We start from the raw sequence: 25,476 nt of genomic DNA on the forward strand, positions 1-25,476 counted from the left end.
ATCAATTACAATATCATAAAATACAGAAAGTCAATATGATATTTGTTAAGGGTCTGTTGGCACCTGTGAATATTGTGACTTCTATTCCTCTTCTACTTGGTTGTATACTTTCTAGAACCCAATCTTTATATGCATTATGTGCATGGGTGTTTGTATGACCTTTTTGGGTTTTTTTTTTCCTGTGTTTTTATTGCGATTTTACATCTCTGCTGATTCTTCTATTCCTCTTCAATACTGCACAGACCCATTCATTGTGTTCATTCTCTACTTTCCATTCTTCCCCCTACTCGCAGCCTTCCCTTATTTTTCTTCCTCCCGCTCAGGATTCTGCCTGGGATTAACCCCATAAGGATGAGGAACGAAGATTATGAGCCACACGAGAAGCTCTTTGGAATATTAATCAGATTAGAGCATTTAATTCTGTTTGACTTTTGCAGACACATTTCTTATTAACCTTCTCTACAAAGCCATCTTTCACTGATCTGAAAGAATAGATAAAAACCTGTTTCTCTTGTCATTAAAAAGTCTGGCTACATAATTTGCTTCTCCCATGCTTAATTCAATTATTCCTTGCATGGTGTGGTCTCAAACATTTTGTCAATTTTTGTTTATTGCATAGAGGTTAACCTATTCTGCCACTTTACCGTTATTTGTTAGGTTGGAACTATGCTAAAAATAAATCTAAAATAAAAACGCGCATACAACAATTGTACATTTATTATGTAGTATACACTGGGATAGAAAAGGAAGTGTCCTTAAAATATACATTTCACAAAACTCAATATTGTACCTATCAGCGTTAGCACATAGCATTAGGCTGGGGCTACACAGACTATTATAACTCAATATTGTACATATCAGCATTAGCACATAGCATTAGACTGGGGCTACACAGACTATTATATAAAGGAAAAGGAATTGGCAGCACTCCAGGTTGAGTCAAAATCCAGATTTATTGACTGGACATCCAATTACACCACATTGAGCAGTGAGTTCTTGTCTCTTCAACAGACTATTATAGCTCAATATTGTACATATCAGCGTTTGCACATAGCATTATGCTGGGGCTACACAGACTATTATAACTCAATATTGTACATATCAGCATTAGCACATAGCATTAGACTGGGGCTACACAGACTATTATATAAAGGAAAAGGAATTGTCAGCACTCCAGGTTGAGTCAAAATCCAGATTTATTGACTGGACATCCAATTACACCACCTTGAGCAGTGAGTTCTTGTCTCTTCAACAGACTATTATAGCTCAATATTGTACATATCAGCGTTTGCGCATAGCATTAGGCTGGGGCTACACAGACTATTATAACTCAATATTGTACATATCAGCGTTAGCACATAGCATTAGCCTGGGGCTACACAGACTATTATAATTTGTTGATCACTGACATCAGTGTGCTGCTAATTATAATTTTGAGTGAAGAAAAGCTAAAAACATTTCTTGCTTGCCATTATTAATTAAAAAAGAATCTGCAGCAGATGAGCAAATCTGAGGACTGCTTGCAGTTAGCACGCAGCACAAGCCATAAGCATTCAGCACAATCCATACCTCCTCAGCCATTTAAAGAATGCTTTGCATTAATTCGTGGAATGCAAAGTTTCCTGTGAATGGCTGAGGATCTCTGAGCCCCACTATATTATGTTCTAGGAGTAGGACAGGAAGTCGCCATCATACTGCTGGAACACAGTGCTGTATACTGTAAAATTATAAAAATTCCTGCGAGCAACCTTATTTTTAGGGTGTTTTTTTAAAAATGCCGCAGACACTTCACTTCTCATAAAAAGTGCGATAGAGCCATTAAATGTAAAATAGTGTTGCGCAAAAATAAAAAACCTCTTAAAAGATAATATATAAGTGATAAAATATGTGAATAGAATATTGGATTGAGTTATATTTAAAATAAGGTGACCTCTATGTTTAGGTGAATAAAATAAATGCCTATACGTGTTCAATAAATATGTATAAAGCCAAAGCCCTTAATCAATTGTGGTAATAAATAAATAGTGATTCATAATAATAGTGATACAAAATGTACAATGTCTCCAGTAGAATATTTGTGCCAATACTGATAATAAATATGCAATGTCTCTGATAAAATAATTGTGCAAATGGAAAGCAATATACTACTAATATTACCAAAAAATATGTGCGAACAGTATAATATATAAATAATGGTAGTGTCCAAAAATAGCAAGCAGTATGCTAATAATAATACAATATCACCAATGAAAAAATGTGCAAATAGCAAATAATATAATATAAATAAATAAATAGTGTCCAATAATTCCATGTTATAAAGTGCCAATAAACTGTCCACTATATGTGTTTTAGCCACCAGATATGTGGCTGTGCTCTCAAAAGACCAAGTGAGTGACCAGGGTGTCACAGCTGTTTCCTAATTGTGCACCCCCTTGTGATTGGGCGCTCACCTTGTGTTTAAAATAAATGCGCTCAAATGCTGAATGCCTGACGATTCCAGATGATCTATTCCCATAGATTGACCAATCTCCTCTTTAGCAATCTCGTAACTGATATAATAGTATACAAATGCTAGATATCCGGTGAGTCACAGTGATCTTATCCCCTTTGGTAAACCATTTATCCTCACAGTGATCCGTATACATGGAATAGAAAAAGCTCACAATAGTGCTTATATCATTTGAAATACCTTCTTTATTCCATTAAAAAGCTGTGATACACTCACATTTAACGGTGCATCCATGCACCTTTAGATAGCCTCTTAGGTGATGATCCTCTTTGCAATGCCTTGGTGGTATAGTGGGAGACGCCGCCGCTGTGCACTTATCCCCTGCAGTGGATATCGCTGACAGCCTGACAGTCTCACAACCTCGTTCAGTGAAGTGCTCCGTCCGTCCTTGCCCCTCCCCCAGCGCTGTGTACTGCATGTAGCTAAGCCTACATGCAGTTAATGCGCACAGAATGCCCTACATGCGCACCTGTTAGTGCGGTAACTACTTTGTTTTGGCCAGCTTGGCCCAAATGAACAATTTAAAGGGACATTAAATGTGGAGTTAGGCTCTATCCCCTGCATTGCAGGGAGACGCAACTGCTAGGGTTTTTTTTCTTTCTGGGGACCGAAGGTTCGAAGAACCTGCTTTGCCTCCCCCTTCATACCTCTAACTCCAGCACTGCCAGAATCAGTAATATTATGTGACTAACATCTTTTGGTTTGTGGTCTTTACAGTATAGTATTGTCTATTTTTTTCCATATCTGTGCAGTCCTTTAGCATTCATCTTTTCCTCTGTGCAAGACCTATCACTGCATCTCTATCTTCTTTGTACAGAATAACTGGTCTTGTCTCCACCCTCCTGTAGCTTCCTGCAGGCAACTTATTGTGGATGGACCAGCTGGGTCCCTCCCACCCCTCTGCTTTCTGCACAGGCTATGTACAGTACAGTGATGACATCACTGCTATTTTACCAGATGAAAAGTGGGTTTCTAAAAGCATTACTACTACTTGGTGCTCACAAAGTAAATTTATATCCTTTGTGGCTATGGTGCAATAGATATTCAAATTAACTTTTTTGTGTAATCTTAAAGCAGAAATGTATGCAAACAGCTGAAATACATACATATGCCAATATTCAGAGCATGCAGCACTTTAGCTTTTTTGTGTACTCTCCTTGGTTTTAGCCAACTCACTTGACAATATGCATCCCCACTCTGGTTGCCCCCCCTCCCAACCATGAGCCTACCTACTTTACACAACCACTCGGGCTCATTTAACATGAGCCTGTAACATATGCAAAATTTGCAAACTAACCTTTTTGCCCAAGGGTGTGCACTGAAAGGTACCTTTGAAGAACATGGTAAATATTCTTTAGTACGGTAGAGAGGCGCTTTCATTCCAAGCGCACAGATGAGCCCCCCCACCCCCTCCACAAGCAGGCAATTTGGTGTGTTTACTTGACGATTCACTTTAAAGCCTAATCAAACCTTTACATTTTAAGTCAGAGTGGCTTAAAAGTAAAGAATATGTCTGTTTTTTGGTGGTAATGTTTTAGTGCCCTGTGACGGCAGCACGCAGGGGTTTTAGACTGCTGCTTTCACACAGAGTGCAGCAGTCACAATTACTGTACTCCAATCAAAAACACTCACAATCCTTTGGCAGCGTTGCTGATTGGAGAACTGTAAAGGGGACGTCTCAGACCACTAGACATTGGCACCATGAAATCAGCAGTATGGCTCTCCAGTGTGCTTCTAGCACCGAGAAGTTTGATTACAGTGGTAAAGCAATAACACAAAAAAAATAACTTAAAAAGGCTCTATTCACATATAGGCGTCTCGGATTGTGGGCAGAATTGCCGTGATTCTTCCCGAAAACCCAAATTATTGCAAATTGCGGGACACCAGTGCGATTCCTGTGACTTGCAAAGGTACCCCAAATGCAGCGTGATTTTGCCACGATTGTCGTCTGAAAAATCGTGGTAAAATTGCGCAAATAGAACCGCAGGACGCCTGCCGCCCAAAAGAAGATCATCTACTTTTTTTGAGCGACAGAAGTCCCGCAAGTCTGTTTGCACGATTTTACCATGATTCGTCGGGCGACAATTGTGGCAAAATTGTGCCGTTTTGGGGGGCCATTGCAAGTCATGGGAATCGCGTGGGCATCCCGCGATTTGCAATGATTCGGGATCACGGGCAGAATCAGGGCGATTCTTCCCACGATCCGAGACGCTTATATGTAAATGGATCCAAAAAAAACAGGGCATTCTTCACTTTTAAGCTAGTTTAATAGTTTTTGAATGAATGCATATCTGGATATTTTTTTAGTTTTTTTTTTTCTGAAGCTCTGCTTTAAGCGCAGCGCAGTAGTAGTAGGTAAAAAAAAAAGAAAGAAACAAAAGCCAGATAGCTTGTATGTACAGGACAGCAGCTGGGTAAGTACACGTGCAGCAAGTTTACACTTTCCCTTCTTACTGTGTCCCTACCCCACTTACAACATTTGCTTTTTACTTACATCATATAACAATTAGGTCCCTAAACAAAGTCGTCGTATTTGCCAAAAAAAATAAATAAATGTTCAGCGGAGTGTCTCATTTGACTAAGAATTACCAGATATTTGATAAGCTTGTTTAAAAATGGAGGTATCCAAATAAAACGGTAAACATCTTCTCTTCCACATCAACGGAGGGAGGATTTTCCTCTATGGCTTACACAGCGGGTGATAATATTTGTGAATGTAATGTAACTGCTCTGAACCTTCACTGTGCAAATATTGAAATCTACTGCAAGTCAAAGAAAGGAAAAGAAATCTCGGATGATGCACTTCTATTTGCATCATTCTAATTAGCTTGATTGTCTTGGCGTCATGTTAGTTTGTGTGCAGTGTGTTAATGAGGCACAACTCTAACCAAAATGTTTGTTTTTTAGTGGCGGTGTTACCAGCCCCCAGTAGGTTCTCCAAAGGAACATATGGAAAATTCACTCCAGAGAAAGGTCCAAGGAAGTTCAGCTCACAGCTGAGGACTGGCTGTCACAGCAGGCATGGGGTGAAGGGAAATTTCCCCTTCAGGGTCACAGACCAAAAAATAATATTGGAAGAGGAGATCTATCCATTCTGAACTCCAAATAAAAAAATATTTTTTTGAAAATATTTAAGGTTTAATGATCAAACTGTTTGTAATAGATGTAGTTGCAAGCTGGTCTATTTGCCAAGGACTCTGCTGGGATGTCCTGTTCCCTAGATGATGGAATATAAAGCTGAGCAAAATATGCAGACACCTTAAAGTGACCTGTACTGAAAAAGATTTGCTGTTTTATAGGCAACAAATGGAAATGTTAGTTGTGCCCATGTAGTTCCCTGGAAGATTTGCTTTTTTCTTGAATTCATTTCTGTGCCTACAGTCTGAAAGCTGTATATCTGCAGTGTTAGCCACAGCCATTGCTGCCTCTGAGTGTCAGGCTGGCCATAGATGGATCGAAACTTGGCAGGTTAAGTAGGGATCAGCCAAATTTTAATTGATGTGTGGCTGGCCCTGCTCAACAGAAGTGTCAGGTCACCTGTGGTCAGGTGACAACTGCACTCTGTTGGAGGCAGTGGTGCAGCGCAAGGTAGTGAACCCGATAGCAGACTGCTGCGGATGGACTGGAACGTGAGCCCAAGATTCCCCAGGGCGTGGAGTCTAAGACCCAGCAGGTGTTCACCAGAGCCTCTAGTGGTGAGGATGGACTTGGCTGCAGCTGGGCCCAGGTCGCGGCCCCTGGGGTTCCCCGGGTCACGCTCCATAGGAAGAGAAGGGAAGTAGCCACTCAGGACACACAGAATGGTGATGGGTAAGCCGAGGTCGGGGTAACAGGCAGACGAGGGTAACCAAGGGACAGGCCAAAGGTCAGGGTAACAGGCAAACAGGAATAGTCAGAGACAAGCCAAAGTCGGTACACAGAAGGTAGATCAAGGCACACGGCAGACAGGAAACAAGAAACAAACACTGCTGAACAGAAAAGCAGACCTGCAGTGCACTGGTTAATATAGACTTCCTGTGATGACCTGGGGTGGGGCAGGAACAGGAAGGAGAGATGATAAAAGGGAACCAGAAGTGAAGTCTGCCCTCTAATACAGACATGCAGGAACAGGTAAGCTGCCAAACACTATTGCAATTCCATGACAATATTACCATTTAAAATTCTGACGAAGGAGAATGTCCAAACACTTTTCCTGATCAACAGCTGCAGCCACTGATCAGTTTATTCTGTCAGCAGTGGGTGCAGCTGTCAGAATACAATGTCCTGGCAGGGGTGATTCCTCCATCTATCTTGTTTGTGTGGATTAAGGAATCTGTTTTTTTTTTTTTCCTTTTGTTTTGATGGCTAGCTTTAGTCTTTTGAAATGAGGAGGGAGATTTGGCCATGTCGATACTGTGCTTGCTTTTTGTTTCTTACTAGAGAGAAAGCTGCAATACCGGGATCTCCCTGCTTCTGTGTTATACGTTCTGTGGATCTGTGCATCTTCCACCTGTTTCCTAAACATTACCCTTATCAGTCATCTTTATTGCTAGCTCTTGAAAAGAGGAAGCAAAACCTTCTCCTCTACCAAGATGGTTGCCTCCAGACAGGGGCACAGTGCAGAACAAGTATGGTAAGTTAGTAATGAGGGGAAAGACCAGCTGCAGAGAGATCACAGGCACTACTGGTGACTTTATCATAAGAAAAACTAAAATGGTCTGGCTCCACCTCGTAAATAAGCCACAGTAGAGGAGGAAATGAACTCTCAATCAACCCCCACTGAGCCAATAGACACTCACGAGTATTAAACTAGTGGTGACTTTGCCCTCTTCTTGTCATTTTTGTTAACATGTCCAAAGTTCAAATTCTCTTTAACAGGCAGTTCTATTGGGTGAGCTTTGGCACTTACTTGGGACTGCCACTCTAGGGGTGAGCAACCAGTTGAACGTTGCAGCTGGAACAGAGATCTCTAAAGTTATCTGGAGATACAGAATAACTAGGATCTTCAACAATCAGACAACATCTACAAATAACACTGTAATATTATATTATAAAGAATTTATATAGCACCAACAGTTTGTTCAGCTCTTTACAATATAAAGGAAAACAGTACAGTTACAATACATTAAAATACAAGCGGTTTAAAAGGGCCCGGCTCATAAGAACTTACAATCTGAAAGGGTGGGACAAGTGGTACAAAAGGTTATAACTGGGAAGGATGAGCTAAAGAAAGTGATAAAAGTTTAGTTATTTGGAGGCGTGATAGGCTTCCCTGAAGAGATGAGTTTTCAGGGATCACCTAGGGGCAGCCAGAGTAGGAGATAGCCAAAACAGACTGAGTTAGAGAGTTCCAGAGGATCGGAGAGGCTCTGGAGAAGTCCTGGAGACTGGAATGGGAGGAGGAGACAAGAGAGCTTGAGAGCAGGATGTCTCAAGAGAAGCAGAGAGGATGGTTTGGGTGATATTTGGGGACAAGATTGGTGATGTAACGCGGGGAGTTATGAATGGCTTTGTATGTTATTGTTAGTATTTTCATAGTTGGTAAGGTTGAATAAAGACACTAGTCCATCCAGTCCAATCTGTGTACTTGGTGTATGTGTGTTCATGTTGATTATCATTTCCCATATCCCTGTATATTGTGTTCACTAAGATGCACGTCCAATAATATCAATACTTCCTGCTGACACCACTGATTGTGGAAGAGAGTTTCAAATCCTTATCGCCCTGATATTGAAAAAAATACTCAGAGATCGCCAGGTCAAAAGGGTGCGAACAAGCGGAGCCTTTTGGGTGGAGCTCCACTTTAAGCTTTCCTTGACTCATTTGCCTTGTATTTCTTAATAACAACAGGGTTTGCACTGCTTAGTTCTTGGATCCTATTGTACTTTTAACTGTGCTTACGTCAACTGCAGAAAATTTGTAAAGTTCATTCATTCCCTTCTGTTCCTTCCTAGCCCTTGTGGAAGAAGTATACTGTGCACAGCGTGAGCGAGATGAGGCGATTATGGCTAGACTTAGATTGGCAAATGAAGAACGAGATGAGGCACTGCTCCGTGTGCAGCAACTCCAGTTGGTTCTCCGACAGTAAGTCCTGGCTTCATTTAATTTTGAGTTTACACATCAACTTACAACCCAAATATTCCCCAGAAAACAATCTATTCAGTACAAAAGGCCTTGCAAAGTGTGGCCCAAAGTGGGACATGTATGTATAGCAATAAATAAATTAGGAGTGGGCTTACCTGGAGGTTGCCCCATCTTTCTTAGGCTAAGCTACACTGGCAATAAAATCAGGCATTTGAGAGGTGTTAAAAACGCCCCTAAAAGGCCAATGGTATGCACAAGATACAATAGACAGCACACAGTGCTGTTCACATTACCAAAACATGAAGTGTTAGCGTCAATTTGCTCAAAATTGAAGCCTCATGTTGAGTCTGGAGGCGTTTGAAGCCCTTCAACGCCTTCCATTTAAATCTAAGGCAACGCTCAGCAAATGCTCTGGCAGTCGTTTGCGGCGTGGTTGCGGGGTGTTAAAATGAGTTTATTTCTGTCACTTTCCATTGTGGAGCAGTTTTAACACGCCCTAATGCTCACCAAACACTTCAAAACCATGCATAGGGCGATTAGGGAGCGCTTTTCACTAAAGCTCATTGACGCCAGTCTAACGCCTATACTGGTGCCATACAAACGATATAAGAGCATTTGTTAAGCGTTAGAAATTTAATCAAGTGTGAACAGGCCCTTAAACATATGGCAACACACCAGAGGCCCAGGCACCTGGTGACCCCACACATCAAATTAGGCTCACATTACATGATCTGAACATTAAATAAACTACTAATTTACAGAGTGTGGAAAAGTTATAGCTATTGTATAACTACAGGTGGACAGCAGAGGGTTGCATTGAAATATTTAGGTTTGTGATGTCTGCATTACATGTTTTCTGCTTTGTTACTTGAAATCAATATAAAGTGGTTATTGAGTAAGTGAAATGAATATATCACTGCGCCAACAAACACCCCTGCTTGCGTTCTTATAATAGCCTTGAAAAGTTTGAGCTTATCTTGTACACTGGTAAACACTAACAATGAACTACTTTTGGTCTGTTAAAGTGATTGTAAAGGCTCCCTTTTTAAAAAAAAAAATAATATAACTAATATGTTATACTTCCCTCCTCTGCAGTTGGTTTTGCACAGAGCAGCCCGAATCCTCCTCTTCTCGGGTCCCTTGTTGCTGCTCCTATCCCCTCCCTCCTTACAAGTGCCCCCACAGCAAGGAGCTTGCTATGGGGGCACCCGAGCCAAGCTGCAGCTGTTTGTATCCATTCAGACACGGAGCTGCCGTTCAGCCCTGCCTCCTCTCTCTTCTTATTGGCTAACTGACTTTGATTGACAGCCGCGGGAGCCATTGGCGCTGCTGCTATGTCTCAGCCAATCATGAGGGAGAGTCCCGGACGGACGAGGGACTCGTGAAAATCGCTGGACAGAGATGGGGGCTCAGGTAAATATTAAGGGGTGCTGGGGAGGCGGATACACCCAATGGGCTTTTTATCTTAATGCATAGAATGACTTTACAACTCCTTTAAAGTAGTATTAAACCCTCAGCGTTTTATAGTTTATCCCAATGACCACAATAAAATAAACATTCACTAGTAAACTATTAGTAAGATTCTTACCCCAGCCCTTACAGTTTAAAACTTTCAGTGCTGATGTTTCCTGCTCTCTCAGTGCTGCTTCCCTGAACTTCCTGTCCTCACAGTAAAGAGTTAACAGTGGACAATGTAGTCTCCAGTCAATCTGTTAGCTTTGAGGATGGGGGTGCAGGGGATTGCCTTGCCTTATTAGGCTATTGGGCTGTGTGTTTCTATTTATACAACAGGTGGTTCTAAAGGCAGAAGGTTTTTTTTAACCTTAATGCATTCTCTGTATTAAGGTAAAAAAGCTTCTGTGTGCAGCTCCCCCCACCAGCCACTTCCCCCCTTATACTTACCTGAGCCCGCTCTCAATACAGGACTGTGACCTGTCCACTCTCTCCCTTCTTACAGGGCAGATTGATAGCAGTGGAATCCATTGGCTTCTGCTGCTGTCAATCAAAACCGGTAACCAGGAAGTGGGGGGGGGCGTGGCCAGGCCATGGTGTCTGTGTCTATGGACAGACAATTCGACTCCGGATCAAGCCTGCAGGTGTACCACCATAAGAAGCGGCTTTTTTTTTGTGGCACACTGAGAAGAGGACAAGCCAGGAGTGCTAGTTGGGGACCCAAGAAGAGAAGGATCTGGGCTGCACAGAGCAGGTTTACAATCACTTTAAACGGGAACATAGGCGAAGATTATTCGGTTAAAGATGCTGCATTCTCAGTAAGTGATTAAATCATCAGCTGAAAGTGCTAATAACATTTTTTTTTTATATATGTGTTCGATAATTGCATAAAAATGACCAATTGATCCTGCCATAAATCCAGTGAACTAACAATATATTGCCTCTGCTGCACTATTCATACCTGCTTAGGTCACTTCTACAAACAGCAGAAAACCCCCCACTCCCTGTTCTAGATAGGGGTCTGCGTGCTGTGGTCCTAACACTTCCTTCTTCTCATATTCTTTTTTAGCATTGGTTGGCATTGTATAGCTCTTGATTTGCCGTAATGCTATAAAGTCAAAGCACAGCTACCTGTTTGTAGAGACATCTGCAGACAATGTCAAAGGGACAGTTAAAGAAGAACTAAAGGCAATTTTTTATTTGTATAGAGTTAAGCCTGGTACACACTAGTAGTTTTTTTTTTGTTCAACCCAGCAAGGCTGAATGAAACAAAAACGGACCGCTCAGGAGGAGCTGCTGTACTAACTATCTAATGTTAGTACAGCGATCTCCCCTGATGTTCTCTTGTGTTCTAACAAAGGGAAGCCTCCCCCTGCCAGAACACTCCAGCTGACAGCACTGTTCATGAGCCGATTGGCAGACCTTTTTCAGTCATGCCCCATCAACGTCGGTCAGATTATGTCGGACCAGCTGCAGTACACACGGGCCGAATTGTCAGAGAAATCGCCCGATACCACCCAGCATTCAGCCCCTGTGTACTAGGGCTAAGAAAGGGTTTTAACCCCTGTACATTTTTTGACAACTGTACCCTATTGGTGAGGAGAAATCCCTCGTTGTCGTCAGGGCCTCCATTGGAACATCCCCCCTCTGTTCCTTTTCTGGTGACCACTCAAAAGTTGGGATTTCTTTTGTCTTCATTCTCGGTCATCACTGTCACCAAAACAAATAGAGAGAGTGGATCTCCTTAATAGGGACACAGACAGCAATAGGAACCTGGCAGTTGTCCCAATCCCTCTCTCTATATCCCAAAAAGTTTAATTATACTTTAACCACTTGCCGACCACCAGCAGTACATATACCGCGGCAGGCTCTGTCCCGCGAAATGACATACCTGTATGTCGCTTCGTGGGATTGCGAGTGGGGGCGGGCGCATGCCCATTCGCCACAAGGGAAGCTGATCTACGGGTCCAGCGGCTGCGATTTCCGCCGGGCACCCCCATGGAGACAGAGCGGCAGTCTGCCGTTGTAAACAAGGCAGACTGCTGTTCTGTCAGCAATGAACACAGGCCCCTTTGTTCATTCCATAAGTACACCCCCACACAGTTAGAAAGCACCCCCTAGGGACACATTTAACCCTTTAACCCCTTCCCTGCCAGTGTCATTAGTACAGTTACAGTGCATATTTTTAGCACTGATTACTGTAGTAATGTCACTGGTCCCCTAAAAGTGTCACAAATGACAGTTAGGGGTCCGATCTGTCCACCGCAAAGTTGCAGTCCCGCTACAAATCACCGATCGCCGCCACTACTAGTAAAAAAAAAAAAAAATGACATAAACCTTTTCTGTAGTTTGTAGACGTGATAACTTTTGCGCAAACCAATCGATATTTTCTTATTAGGATTTTTTTTACAAAAAAATATGTAGCAGAATGCAAATTGGCCTAAAATGATGAAAAAATTATTTTTAAATTTTTTTTTTGATAAGGAATGTTATATAGCAGAATGTGAAAAATATATACAGGGAGTGCAGAATTATTAGGCAAATGAGTATTTTGACCACATCATCCTCTTTATGCATGTTGTCTTACTCCAAGCTGTATAGGCTCAAAAGCCTACTACCAATTAAGCATAATAGGTGATGTACATCTCTGTATTGAGAAGGGGAGTGGTCTAATGACATCAACACCCTATATCAGGTGTGCATAATTATTAGGCAACTTCCTTTCCTTGGGCAAAATGGGTCAAAAGAAGCACTTGACAGGCTCAGAAAAGTCAAAAATAGTGAGATATCTTGCCACTTGCCACCAGTTTGGCCATATTTCAGAGCTGCAACATCACTGGAGTGCCCAAAAGCACAAGGTGTGCAATACTCAGAGACATGGCCAAGGTAAGAAAGGCTGAAAGACGACCACCACTGAACAAGACACACAAGCTGAAACGTCAAGACTGGGCCAAGAAATATCTCAAGACTGATTTTTCAAAGGTTTTATGGACTGATGAAATGAGAGTGAGTCTTGATGGGCCAGATGGATGGGCCCGTGGCTGGATTGGTAAAGGGCAGAGAGCTCCAGTCCGACTCAGACGCCAGCAAGGTGGAGGTGGAGTACTGGTTTGGGCTGGTATCATCAAAGATGAGCTTGTGGGGCCTTTTCGGGTTGAGGATGGAGTCAAGCTCAACTCCCAGTCCTACTGCCAGTTTCTGGAAGACACCTTCTTCAAGCAGTGGTACAGGAAGAAGTCTGCATCCTTCAAGAAAAACATGATTTTCATGCAGGACAGTGCTCCATCACACGCGTCCAAGTACTCCACTTTTATACCCTTTCTTGCGTGGCTGGCAAGAAAGGGTATAAAAGAAGAAAAGCTAATGACATGGCCTCCTTGTTCACCTGATCTGAACCCCATTGAGAACCTGTGGTCCATCATCAAATGTGAGATTTACAAGGAGGGAAAACAGTACACCTCTCTGAACAGTGTCTGGGAGGCTGTGGTTGCTGCTGCACGCAATATTGATGGTGAACAGATCAAAACACTGACAGAATCCATGGATGGCAGGCTTTTGAGTGTCCTTGCAAAGAAAGGTGGCTATATTGGTCACTGATTTGTTTTTGTTTTGTTTTTGAATGTCAGAAATGTATATTTGTGAATGTTGAGATGTTATATTGGTTTCACTGGTAAAAATAAATAATTGAAATGGGTATACTGTATATTTGATTTTTGTTAAGTTGCCTAATAATTATGCACAGTAATAGTCACCTGCACACACAGATATCCCCCTAAAATAGCTAAAAAAAAAACAAACTAAAAACTACTTCCAAAAATAGTCAGCTTTGATATTAATGAGTTTTTTGGGTTCATTGAGAACATGGTTGTTGTTCAATAATAAAATTAATCCTCAAAAATACTCATTTGCCTAATAATTCTGCACTCCCTGTATTTTTTCAGTTTTTTTGCTCTTTTTTTGTTTATAGCGCAAAAAATAAAAATCTCAGAGGTGATCAAATACCATCAAAAGAAAGCTCTATATGTGGGGAAAAAAGGACATACATTTTATTTGGGTCGCATGACTGCACAATTGTCAGTTAAAGTAACGCAGTGCCGAATCACAAGAAATGGCCTGGTCATTAAGGGGGAAAACCTTCCAGTCAGTAAGTGGTTAAGGGTAGGGATAGACCGATATGTTTTTTTCAGGACCGATACCGATATTTTGGTCACAACTTATCGGTATCGGCCGATATGGGCCGATATTTTGTACATTTAAAGTTTTGAAAAATAAAGACAATTTTTGACACAAATCTGGTACTGAACATGTTCATTCTTGTTTAATGCTTAATGGTTGGCTTGCTGGCACCCTGTGGTGGGTGGGTGGGTGGCTGGCATGCTGGCACCCTGTAATGGGTGGCTGATTTGCTGGCACCCTGTGGTGGGTGGCTGGCTGTCTGGCACCCTGTGGTGGGTGGGTGGGTGGCTGGCTGGCACCCTGTGGTGGATGGCTGGCTGGCTGGCACCCTGTGGTGGATGGCTGGCTGGCTGGCACCCTGTGGTGGATGGCTGGCTGGCACCCTGTGGTGGGTGGGTGGGTGGCTGGCTGGCACCCTGTGATGGGTGGCTGGCTGGCACCCTGTGGTAGGTGGGTGGCTGGTACAGGGGCGGTGGGTGGCTGGCTGGTACAGGGCCTGTGGGTGGCTGGCTAGTACAGGGCCTGTGGGTGGCTGGCTGGCTCGCTGTCTGGTACCCTGTGGGGGATGGCTGGCTGTCTGGCACCCTGTGGTGCGTGGGTGGGTGGCTGGCTGGTAAAGGGCCTGTGGGTGGCTTGGTTTTTACAGAACCTGTGGGTGGCTGGCTGGTAAAGGGCCTGTGGGTGGCTGGCTGGTAAAGGGCCTGTGGGTGGCTGACTGGTACAGGGCCTGTGAGTGGCTGGCTGGTACAGGGACTGTGGGTGGCTGGGTGGCTCGCTGGTACAGTGCCTGTGGCTGGCTGGCTGGTACAGGGCCTGTGGGTGGCTGGCTGGCCCCGGGCTGCTGTGGGTGGGTGGGTGTGTGTACGGCTGTGATACACTCCCGCGAGACTAGTCCTGACTCCAGACGAAGCTGTCCAAGGCGAGGGAGGTGGTCTAAGAAGGCAGAATGACATCACAAAGATATCGGCAATATCGGCCAGTTCTGGGGCCGATACCAATATATCGGGGAAAGTGCATATCGGCCCCCGATATTTCGGCCTTGCCGATAATCGGTCTGTCCCTAGCTAAGGGTGTCTTCAAAAATTAACTCAGTTTGTGTGCACCTTATAAAATACCTGCTATCCTCCTTTAGGCCCCGTTCACACCAGAGCGTGGCGCAGGAAACCCATGTTTGTGTGCGTGTTTCCCGCACAGTATTTACAATGCACTGAAGATTGGATACAGACTCTTTGCCCACCCTTAGTGACAATTTAAATGGTTTAGAGTCTACAGCCAATTTCCACTCATGCATTCCTCACAACTTAGAGATCCCCTCTACTTAACAATAGTTTTATCAAGTACCTTCCAAGATCCACATGTCAATTCTTTTCCCTCCTTTTTCCCCTCTACTTTACTTACTCTTGTGACATTGTCACCCGCTCCACGCTATGTATTCTTCTTGGTGGTCTAGAGACCTCCTCTGACCACTACAGTGTGATTATTGGAACGTAATGTTATATATAACCCCCCCCCCCCCCCACATGTCTTATTGTTCAACCCATATGTTATGCCCCCCCCGGCTGAGATTTTTTTTTTGAGTTGTACATTGTATTGTTTTCGTGTCTGGTGAGGGGTTGTGTTGTTATCCTCTTCTCCAGACAATGTCACTTCTCTGTACTGCTTTTTATAAAACCAATAAAGGACATATTTGCCTTTAAAATGCACTGCAGTTGCTATCTGTGGCAGGTGTCAATTTTACGTTAATGAAACCTCAAACGCAGGTCACAAATGCAGTGCGTTTACCTGCACTGTATCACATGATACAGAAGTATGCGATCCAGTTGCAGTGAGTTTCCAAAAGTAGCAAATATACTACTTTTCGTGCGATGCAGTGCAATTCAAGCCGGACTGCACTGATCCGCCATTGAATCGCAGAGGAATGTGCAAGACCATTCTGTATGATTCTTAGTGTGAATTGACCCTAAGGCCCCCTTTCACATTGGGCAGATCTGTTTTGATGGACTCCGCTTGCTCAGCAGGGATCGATCCGCTGATCCCCGCTGAGCAGGCGGATGACAGGTCCATCTCTGCTCACTGTGCAGAGACGGACCTGTCTCCTCTATGTGGAGATCGGATGAAAACAGACAGCCTGTCCGTTTTCATCAGATCCCATCCGTTCTGACCGGCTGGATGGATGGCGAACGTGTCGTAATAAGTCTGTTTTCAGCGGATCTTGACACGTCCACTGACATCTGCCTCCCCATAGAGGAAAATGGCATATAGTCCAGATAAATGTCTAGATTTCTTTTCCCATCTTTTTTCACTTTGTACCTACATGTAAGTCTAAAAGCATGTGAAAACATTGGCAGTATGCAGACGCGCCCCAGACTGACTGAAAAATACACAAATGTACAAGTACTGACAATGCTGGATAAACACATTAGATAGTGGCCTTGAAAGATTGACATTCAGGAGATGAAGAGGCTCCCATACAAACAAATAGAACTATGGAGGGCACGAAGTCCTGATGCCTCGCTACCTTCAGCCATAATTGCTCATTGTTAAGCCTGTGAAGACATAGGGGCACCCTGATCACAATGGCTTAATCCAAATTTATAGCAATAACAGGGGTATATATTTACCGTATATAGTATTCTGCTTTTTGGCTTGAGTTTTTCTTAAGAATATGGAATGTACAAGCCCCATTCCAAAAAAGTACAAATTGAGAAAAAAAAACAGAATGCAATGATGTGGAAGTTTCAAATTTCAATATTTTATTCAGAAAACAACATAGATGACATATCAAATGTTTAAACTGAGAAAATTTATAATTTTAAAGGACAATTAAGTTGATTTTAAATTTCATGGCATTAACACATCTTAAAAAAGTTGGGACAAGGCCATGTTTACCACTGTGTGGCATCCCCTCTTCGTTTTATAAGTCTGAAAACGTCTGGGGACTGAGGAGACAAGTTGTTCAAGTTTAGGAATAGGAATGTTGTCCCATTCTTGTCTAATACAGGCTTCTAGTATCTCAACTGTCTTAGGTCTTCTTTGTCACATCTTCCTCATTATGATGCACCAAATGTTTTCTATGGGTGAAAGATCTGGACTGCAGGCTGGCCATTTCAGTACCCGGATCCTTCTTCTACGCAGCCATGATGTTGTAATTGATGCAGTATGTGTTCTGGCATTGTCATGTTGGAAAATGCAAGGTCTCCCTGAAAGAGACGATGTCTGGATGGGAGCAAATGTTGTTCTAGAACTTGGATATACCTTTCAGCATTGATGGTGCCTTTCCAGATGTGTAAGCTGCCCATGCCACACACACTCATGCAACCCCATTCCAGCAGGCTTCTGACCTGAGCGCTGATAACAACTTGGGTTATCCTTGTCCTCTTTAGTCCGGATGACATGGCGTCCCAGTTTTCCAAAAAGAACTTCAAATTTTGATTTGTCTGACCACAGAACAGTTTTCCACTTTGCCACAGACCATTTTAAATGAGCCTTGGCCCAGAGAAAACGCCTGCGCTTCTGGATCATGTTTAGATATGGCTTCTTTTTTGGCCTATAGAGTTTTAGCCAGCAGCGGCGAATGGCACGGTGGATTGTGTTCACCGACAATGTTTTCTGGAAGTATTCCTGAGCCCATGTTGTAATTTCCATTACAGTAGCATTCCTGTATGTGATGCAGTGCCTTCTAAGGGCTTGAAGATCACGGGCATCCAGTATGGTTTTCCGGCCTTGACCCTTACGCACACAGATTGTTCCAGATTCTCTGAATCTTTGGATGATATTATACACTGCAGATGATGATAACTTCAAACTCTTTGCAATTTTTCTCTGAGAAACTCCTTTCTGATATTGCTCCACTATTTTTTGCCGCAGCATTGGGGGAATTGGTGATCTTCTGACAATCTTGACTTCTGAGAGACACTGCCACTACTCTGAGAGGTTCTTTTTATAGCCAATCATGTTACCAATTGACCTAATAAGTTGCAAATTGGTCCTCCAGCTGTTCCTTACATGTACATTTAACTTTTCCGGCCTCTTATTGCTACCTGTCCCAACTTTTGTGGAATGTGTAGCTCTCGTGAAATCCAAGATGAGCCAATATTTGGCATGACATTTCAAAATGTCTCACTTTCAACATTTAATATGTTATCTATATTATATTGTGAATAAAATATAAGTTTCTGAGATTTGTAAATTAGTCCATTCCTTTTTTACTCACAATTTGTACAGTGTCCCAACTTTTTTTGGAATTGGGTTGTATAAGATAGACCTACGTATGGGTTCCCCTGAAGAAGCCACGTGAGCAGAAGTGGCGTAACGCGTAGGGCCATTTGACCGAAAGTGATGTTTGAATGCGGAAGTGAGGATCGTGATCACCTGTTTGCAGCTAAAGGCGCAGTTTTTAATGTCTGTTTGTAAGTGCATTTGACTTATTTTAAATAAAGTAGTTTATCATGGCAATATTGCACTATGTGAGCCTTTCATTTTGAGATTCCTTGGTTACCTGGAGAACGCTGTACCCCGATCCATGTAATACAGACTGAGCACTATCCCTGATCGAAGTATAAGGAAGGAGAGGAGAGGAGTAGTTTATGTATACCAAAAGGCGCATTACCATATACATTGAGGTGAGCAAGTAGCACACCCTGAGGGGGAACGAGTGAGAAGAAGCACCCCACAGTTTTACACGGTGTTAGATGGAGGGTGAACACCTTGTAGAAGAAATACATCACCTTGTTTTTTTCCCTATTTTGGACACTTTAAGTACTTTATAAGGACTATATATCAAGATTGAAAAACAATACACTCACCTGTATATCTAAGCACTGAGCACTTTATTTGTCACTTGTATGAATTTCTTGTTTTTTATTAATTTATTTGGTTGCAAGAGTGTGAGTATTCTTATTTATATTAACTCTATAGACACTGGTGCACTTTATATATTATTTATTTGAAAGGAATTTTTTGAACACATATTAAGATTGGTTATTATGCATTTTATATATATTTAATATTTTAGAAGTGCACATATATATTTGTTGTCAATATATAGATATGGTTGAGCATCATCACAGTTATTGAACACTCGTTTGGTTTGTGTTCACCAACAATTTAAGAGATTAGGTACGATACTTCCCTGAGGCGCGGTACCCCCCCCCCCCCTCCCAAGTATATACTTTACACTGTATGGCTTTCAGTACTGGTACATGCAGCATCTAGGAAGTGTACACTAAAATTCCCCCAGACAGCACGAGACCCATACCAAAACACATATACGTATGGGTTGCCATGTAACAAATAAGCAATTGTAAACTTTTTCAAGGCCCAATCACACCAATGCTTTCTGCGGTGCACATGGTGGGTGTGAAAAGGTCCTTTTAGGTTTCCCTTTAATAACACACTAAACTACAGTGCACATATGTGAACTAGCCACAAATGAAAGTATGAGATTTTTTTATTTTGAATGCATTTTCATGCAGTAAAATCCATGTGTTCTACTGTATAAAAACAGACAAGTGTGAATAGACCTTAAGTGTATTTTCTATTTTTTATTTTCCCATGACATACACTGTAGATATTGCCAATATTATTGAAAGGCTTAACTCAACCAAAACTGATATTTTTATAGTTAGGAGGACACCATTTGCCAAGAAAAGTGTCTGTCTGGACTGGCATCCAGGAAGAATAAAGAGACTTTTTAGGTGTCTACTCCTCCAAGAAATTACACACAAACATTTATAAAATTAGAAATGTTTATTAATGTTTATGACCAATCAGCACAGCATAGAGCTGGTTGATAGTCTTTAAAAACATTATATCCAAAAGGGTAAAAACAACACGCATCAGAAAATATGAACACAACCCCTTATTGTAGTATACCCACTTAAGCTCCTGAAGGTTTTACCCCCTTAATGACCATGGCATTTTTTGCTATTCGGCACTGCACTACTTTAAGTAGGAATTGTGCGGTCATTCAACACTGTACCTAAATTATATTTATAGGATATTTTTCACACAGACAATGCTTTCTTTTGGTGGTATTTGATCACCACTGAGATTTTTTATTTATTTATTTTATTATCTAAATTAAAAAAGACTTAAAATGTTATATATATATATATATATTTTAAGTCTTTTTTAATATATATATATATATATATATATATATATATATATTGTTTTTACTTTCTGTTATGAAATGTATCTAATAACATAAAAAAAATCTAATTTCTTCATATATTTAGGGCAAAATGTATTGTGTTACATGTCTTTGGTTAAAAAAAAAATATATATCCCAATAAATGGATATTAATTAGTTTGCGTGAAAGTTATAGGGTCTACAAACTATAGTATGTATACTGGAATTTTTTTTTTTATACTACAAATGCGGTGATCAGCGACTTCTAGTGGGATTGCGATAGTGCAGTGGGCAATCTGACACCAAACTGACACTGGGTGAAAACGAAATAACTGACATCACCAGTGACACTAATACAGTGATCAGTGATAATACAATTCCCTGTCACTGTACTAATGCCACTGGCTGGGAAGGGGTTAACATCTAGCGGCAATCAAAGGGTTAACGATGTGCCCAACAATGCTTATTGTGTGTAATGTGTGCTGCTTTTACTAATAGATATGGATGTGTTTTCTCCCTGCTTTACCAGGAGAAAAACCTGCCACATCGCTGCTCCTTGTACAGAGCCCTGTGGTGTTAGTAAATCTTTTGCCGGGACGGGCTGACCGTTTTGTGCTGTAGCGAATGACAACACAGATAGGGAGGCGAGCGCAAATGCACCCACCCAGGAATGCTGGAACACGTACATGTACGTTATCTGGGGCTGCCCTGCTGCTGTAAAAGGGGGGTGGGTGGTCCGCAAGTGGCTACCCCATCCACAGTATCTGAATATATAAACATATGGAATGCCTTCAGCATATGAGGGTAAATTACTGATATCCCCCATCATATGTATACCAGTCCATCTGATTGTGCAGCATATACATTAATGCAGTCGTACACTGTGGAGGGGCTACAATCTCTCCACCCATTTCACAGAGATGCTTTCTCACGGAGAGGGGTGTTCATAAGAGATGTTGAAGTTCTGCTGGAGAAATTTCCTTATTGAGTTCAAGTGATAGTTGCCAGGGAGTGGTGAGGAGAGGGAGTAAACACCAAGACAAAGGGATGCCAAATCCCTCAACTATTCCTGACGATGAACTCAAAACTGTACCATATCTATGTCTATACTTCACAGCCGAAGAGAACAAGTGGTGAGAACTGGTTCTTGTTCAAAATTCCCTGATACAGAAAGCAAAAATACGCTGACCGCCAGAGTGTGCACCAGCAGGGAAATCATTTTCTTTGTGTCACGTGCACACTAGAATGAGTGTTTCACTGCGTTCTGGAGCTGTGTGATATTACTGCACAGTAGATAGTAAGATGAATTGTCACTTTGCACACTTTATTATAAAGTTCAGTCTAAAAAAAAAGAAGCTGTGCAATGGAATAAAACATGCAACACACTGCTTCCCAAAATACTTCTTTTGATCTGCGGGGTTATGTTAGCGGGCCCTTAGTGTATCACCTCCTAGTAATTATTACATCTTTTTTTATTACCGATATTTATATAGCGCCCACGATTTACATAGCAATTTATACCCCAAAAAATCCTGCAAGACAATAGCATAATGTGCTAGTACGCATCACCTTAGAATGAAGCCCCACATCGGCACCCGGTCACCGCCGAGGGGACTGACATTTTCCCCCGGTGTTTTTTCCGGGTTTGCGGGCTGTGGCGCTGTGAGTGGCTTGAGCCAGGATGACGTCACTCCCGCACATACGCACGGGAGTCCTTGGTGCTGGGAAGAAGCTCTGAAGTTCCGGGACAATATGCATGACATTCAGAGCGCATGTGCCGCTGACGTCAGCGGCTGCATGCATCGTAGATATCTCCTAAACGGTGAAGGTTTAGGAGATATTTATTTTACCTACAGGTAAGCCTTATTATAGACTTACCTGTAGGTAAAAATAATAAAGCGTTTTTTACTACCACTTTAACATATGTATTTTACATTTATATCCGTCCCTGCTCCAAGGAGCTTACAGTCTAAAGTCCCTAACTCACATTCATACATACACATACTAGGGCCAGTTTAGACAAGGTCCAGTTACTTACCAGCATGTTTTTTGCATATGGGAGGAAACTTATGCAGGCACAGGGAGAACATGCAAACTAGAAGCAGGGGCCGTGACTGGGATTCGAACCAACAGCCCTGTGCTAACCAGAGTGCCTGTACAGTTCTAGGCTGTGTTCAATAATGTCTGGTGCTGATCAGCCCCTTCTGCAGCCTCTCACCTTGTGAGTTCTTGCAAAGTTACAATGTTGAAGTCTGATCACTGGAGTAGTGGAAGCTTTGTGGTTTAATAATTTGAGCCTAGGCAAGATTTTTGCAAAATTATTTTTATTGTCTTAACATGTAATAAAACAAACACATTATAACAAAAAACAATACCATGTACAAGGCACACAACTCACTGTGAACCAGCTACTAGATTAGTCTATACAATAAAACCAGAATTTCTCTTTTGACACCTCATCTTCTTGACTACGTGGGTTATGCTGCCCCCTACAGGAGTAGGACACTAGGCAGGAAAGAACTTAACTACGCCTATGGGGCAGTCCCGGGGGGGGGGGGGGCATACTCCCACTTACTGCTATAGGTACTCAGTTTTTTTCTGCCTAGTCAGGAATAAGGACCTAGTTCCTTGCTGGGATCTCTGGTCTTGGCAATTTTTTCTTTTTAAATGGAATTTTTTTCCTCTTTTTATTATTTTGTTCCTGTGAGATCTACAATTAAGTGCCGGACTGTGCGACGGACTGGATAATCTAGATCCAGAAGGTCTGGGGGGGTCTTGTCATCGAGCACATGCAGACCGCAGCTCCATGCTAGGTCGGCCGCGACATAGCCTCACTGGACGCAGGCTGGCCTGCGAGTTAAATGTCTCGCGAGGGCTCATATGAACTGGCTTCGGCCTGAGTTGCAATGTTTCCTCCAGGCTGACAGCACCCACATTATGATGGAGTGGTGGTATATATGGAGCGGTGCCCACCCTGCTCCTGGTGTGGTAAGTAGCTGTCCCCCCTCTACTCCTGGAGGGTTTTGGGGTGGATGTGGGCCCCTCCCTCCCAGTTACCATTCCCACCTTTCTCGGTGGTCTTCTGCAGGCCCTTGCCCCCCCATTCCCCCCCCCCGGCTGATAGGCGGTCAAAGGCCTTGACCCACCATATGTTCACTGTGGCTGGTTCAGCACTTAGGCCGGTATTTACTATTGCCCTGGTGTCGCAAGCTTTGACAGAGTGGATAAAACTTCTACACCCAGACCTGAAAGGGGAACAGCTCTCCCCCGCCCCCGCCTTTGCGGAGCTGGCAGATCAGTTGGTCCAAGGGCTACAGTTTGTCTGTGACGCCTCTTTGGATGCGGCTCCCTCGATTTCTAGACTGTCTGTCTCAGTGGTGATCCTGTGGCACATTATATGGGTGAAATGCTGGTCTGTCGGACCAGGCTTCTAAGAAGGCCTTATACGACCTTCAATTTGTGGGGGATCGCCTGTTTGAAGCTTCCTTGGATGGCATCATCAAAGGCCTCACAGGGGAAAAGAGTACTCTTCTTCCTCAGGCTTCCAAGGGTAAGAAGTCCCGTTGCAGACGGGGGCCTTCCTTTTCGGCTCACAAGAGGCTTTTTCATCCCTCAAGGTCTCAAGACAAGGAATCTAAGCCCTTCAGAGCCTCCACCAGGGATTCTAAGAGGACCTTATCTGGCAAGCCACAAGCGGGTTCTGCCAGACCTGCAGATGAGGCTTCCTCACGCCCTCACCCGTATCTGGGGTGGGGGGAGGTCTTTTGTGGGTTTCCGGATCCGAGGACCTCCCTGTGGGTCCACAAAGTCATTTCCTCTGGCTACAAGATCGAGTTTCGATTACATCCTCCAGACAGGTTCTTTCCTTCCAACCTGCACTTGTTCCTAGATCGCTTAGGGGATCTCTTTGGGGCAGTGCAAGACCTGTTTCTTCAAGGGGTGATTCTCCCAGTTCTGACATCGGACCATTTTCAAGGTTTTTACTAAAACCTGTTTACAGTTCCCAGGAAGGAAGGCAAGGTGCATCCATTTCTGGACCTCAAGGCGCTAAACTGCTTTGTGCGGGTACAGAAGTTCTGAATGGAATCCATTAGCACGGTGGTGGTGTCCCTACATCAGGCGCATTTCCTCGCCTCCATCGACATCAAGGACACCTACCTACACATCCCAATATGTGTAGGCCACCAGTGCTTCCTCTGCTTTGCCATGGGGAGGAGCATTATCAACTTGTGCCATTACCCTTTTGTCTCACCTCTGCTCCTCGGGTCTTAACAAACTTATTGGCCCCGGTGCAAGCATTGCTGCGTCAGTGGGGGATAGCAGTACTGGGGTATCTGGACGATATGCTTTTGTGAGCATAGTCTTTGACTGCTCTGTTGAACAACTTGAAGATTACGTTGCGAACTCTGAGGAAGTTCGGTTGGATTCTGAATCTTCAGAAGTCTGTTCTGGTTCTGTCCACAAACCTGGACTATCTGGGTTTGACTCTGGACTTGGCCTCAGACAGAGTGTTTATTCCTTTGGAAAAACTTCAGAAATTGCAGGAGGCAATTTAGCTTCTGCTGTCCAGCAGACAGTCATCTCTTCAGTCTTGCATGCAGGTACTGGGCCTGATGGTGTCTACCTTCAAGGTGGTTTCATTTGCACAGTTCCACACAAGTTCTCTGCAAAAAGCGATTCTGGTTAAATGGAACAAGTATCCTCAGTCTGTAGACAATCTGATCCTGTTAAGCTGGAGTACGAGGGGGGCCCTGGTTTGGTGGCTTAGTTCTCTGGCACTTTGTCAGGGCAAATAGTTTCTTTCCATGTACTGGATGGTCACCACCACGGATGCCAGCTTGTCCGGGTAGGGAGGCGTCCTCGGCACAGAGTGTTCTCAGGGGCTACTGATCAATGTAGTAGAACTCCGAGCAATCAGACTCTGTCTGGATCATTGGACATGATGTCCCCAGGGGTGTCCGGTATTAGTTTAAATGGAAAATGCCATGGCTGTGGCCTATGTCACCAAGGGGGCACAATAAGTGTCCTGGTGGCTCGGGAAGTAGCCAGCATTCTAAGCTAGTCGCCGATGCTCCTTGGAGACTTCCTCTCAGGGAAGATCTGTTGTCCCAAGGGCCAATCTTCCATCCTGCTTTACAGTTGC

At 43.1% G+C, this 25,476-nt stretch overlaps 1 protein-coding gene across 1 annotated transcript in view; it reads left to right on the top strand.

Moving 5' to 3' along the window:
* MIPOL1 (mirror-image polydactyly 1) overlaps positions 1-25,476 on the top strand; it is a 590,346-nt gene that overhangs the window by 203,896 nt on the left and 360,974 nt on the right. The window contains exon 5 of the mRNA XM_082275213.1: positions 8,443-8,572. Coding sequence (XP_082131339.1) covers positions 8,443-8,572 — 130 coding nt within the window. The remainder of the gene's footprint in view (positions 1-8,442; positions 8,573-25,476) is intronic.

This window comes from Pelophylax lessonae (genome assembly GCF_965119305.1).
Source record: "Pelophylax lessonae genome assembly, chromosome: 13".
NCBI lineage: Eukaryota > Metazoa > Chordata > Amphibia > Anura > Ranidae > Pelophylax > Pelophylax lessonae.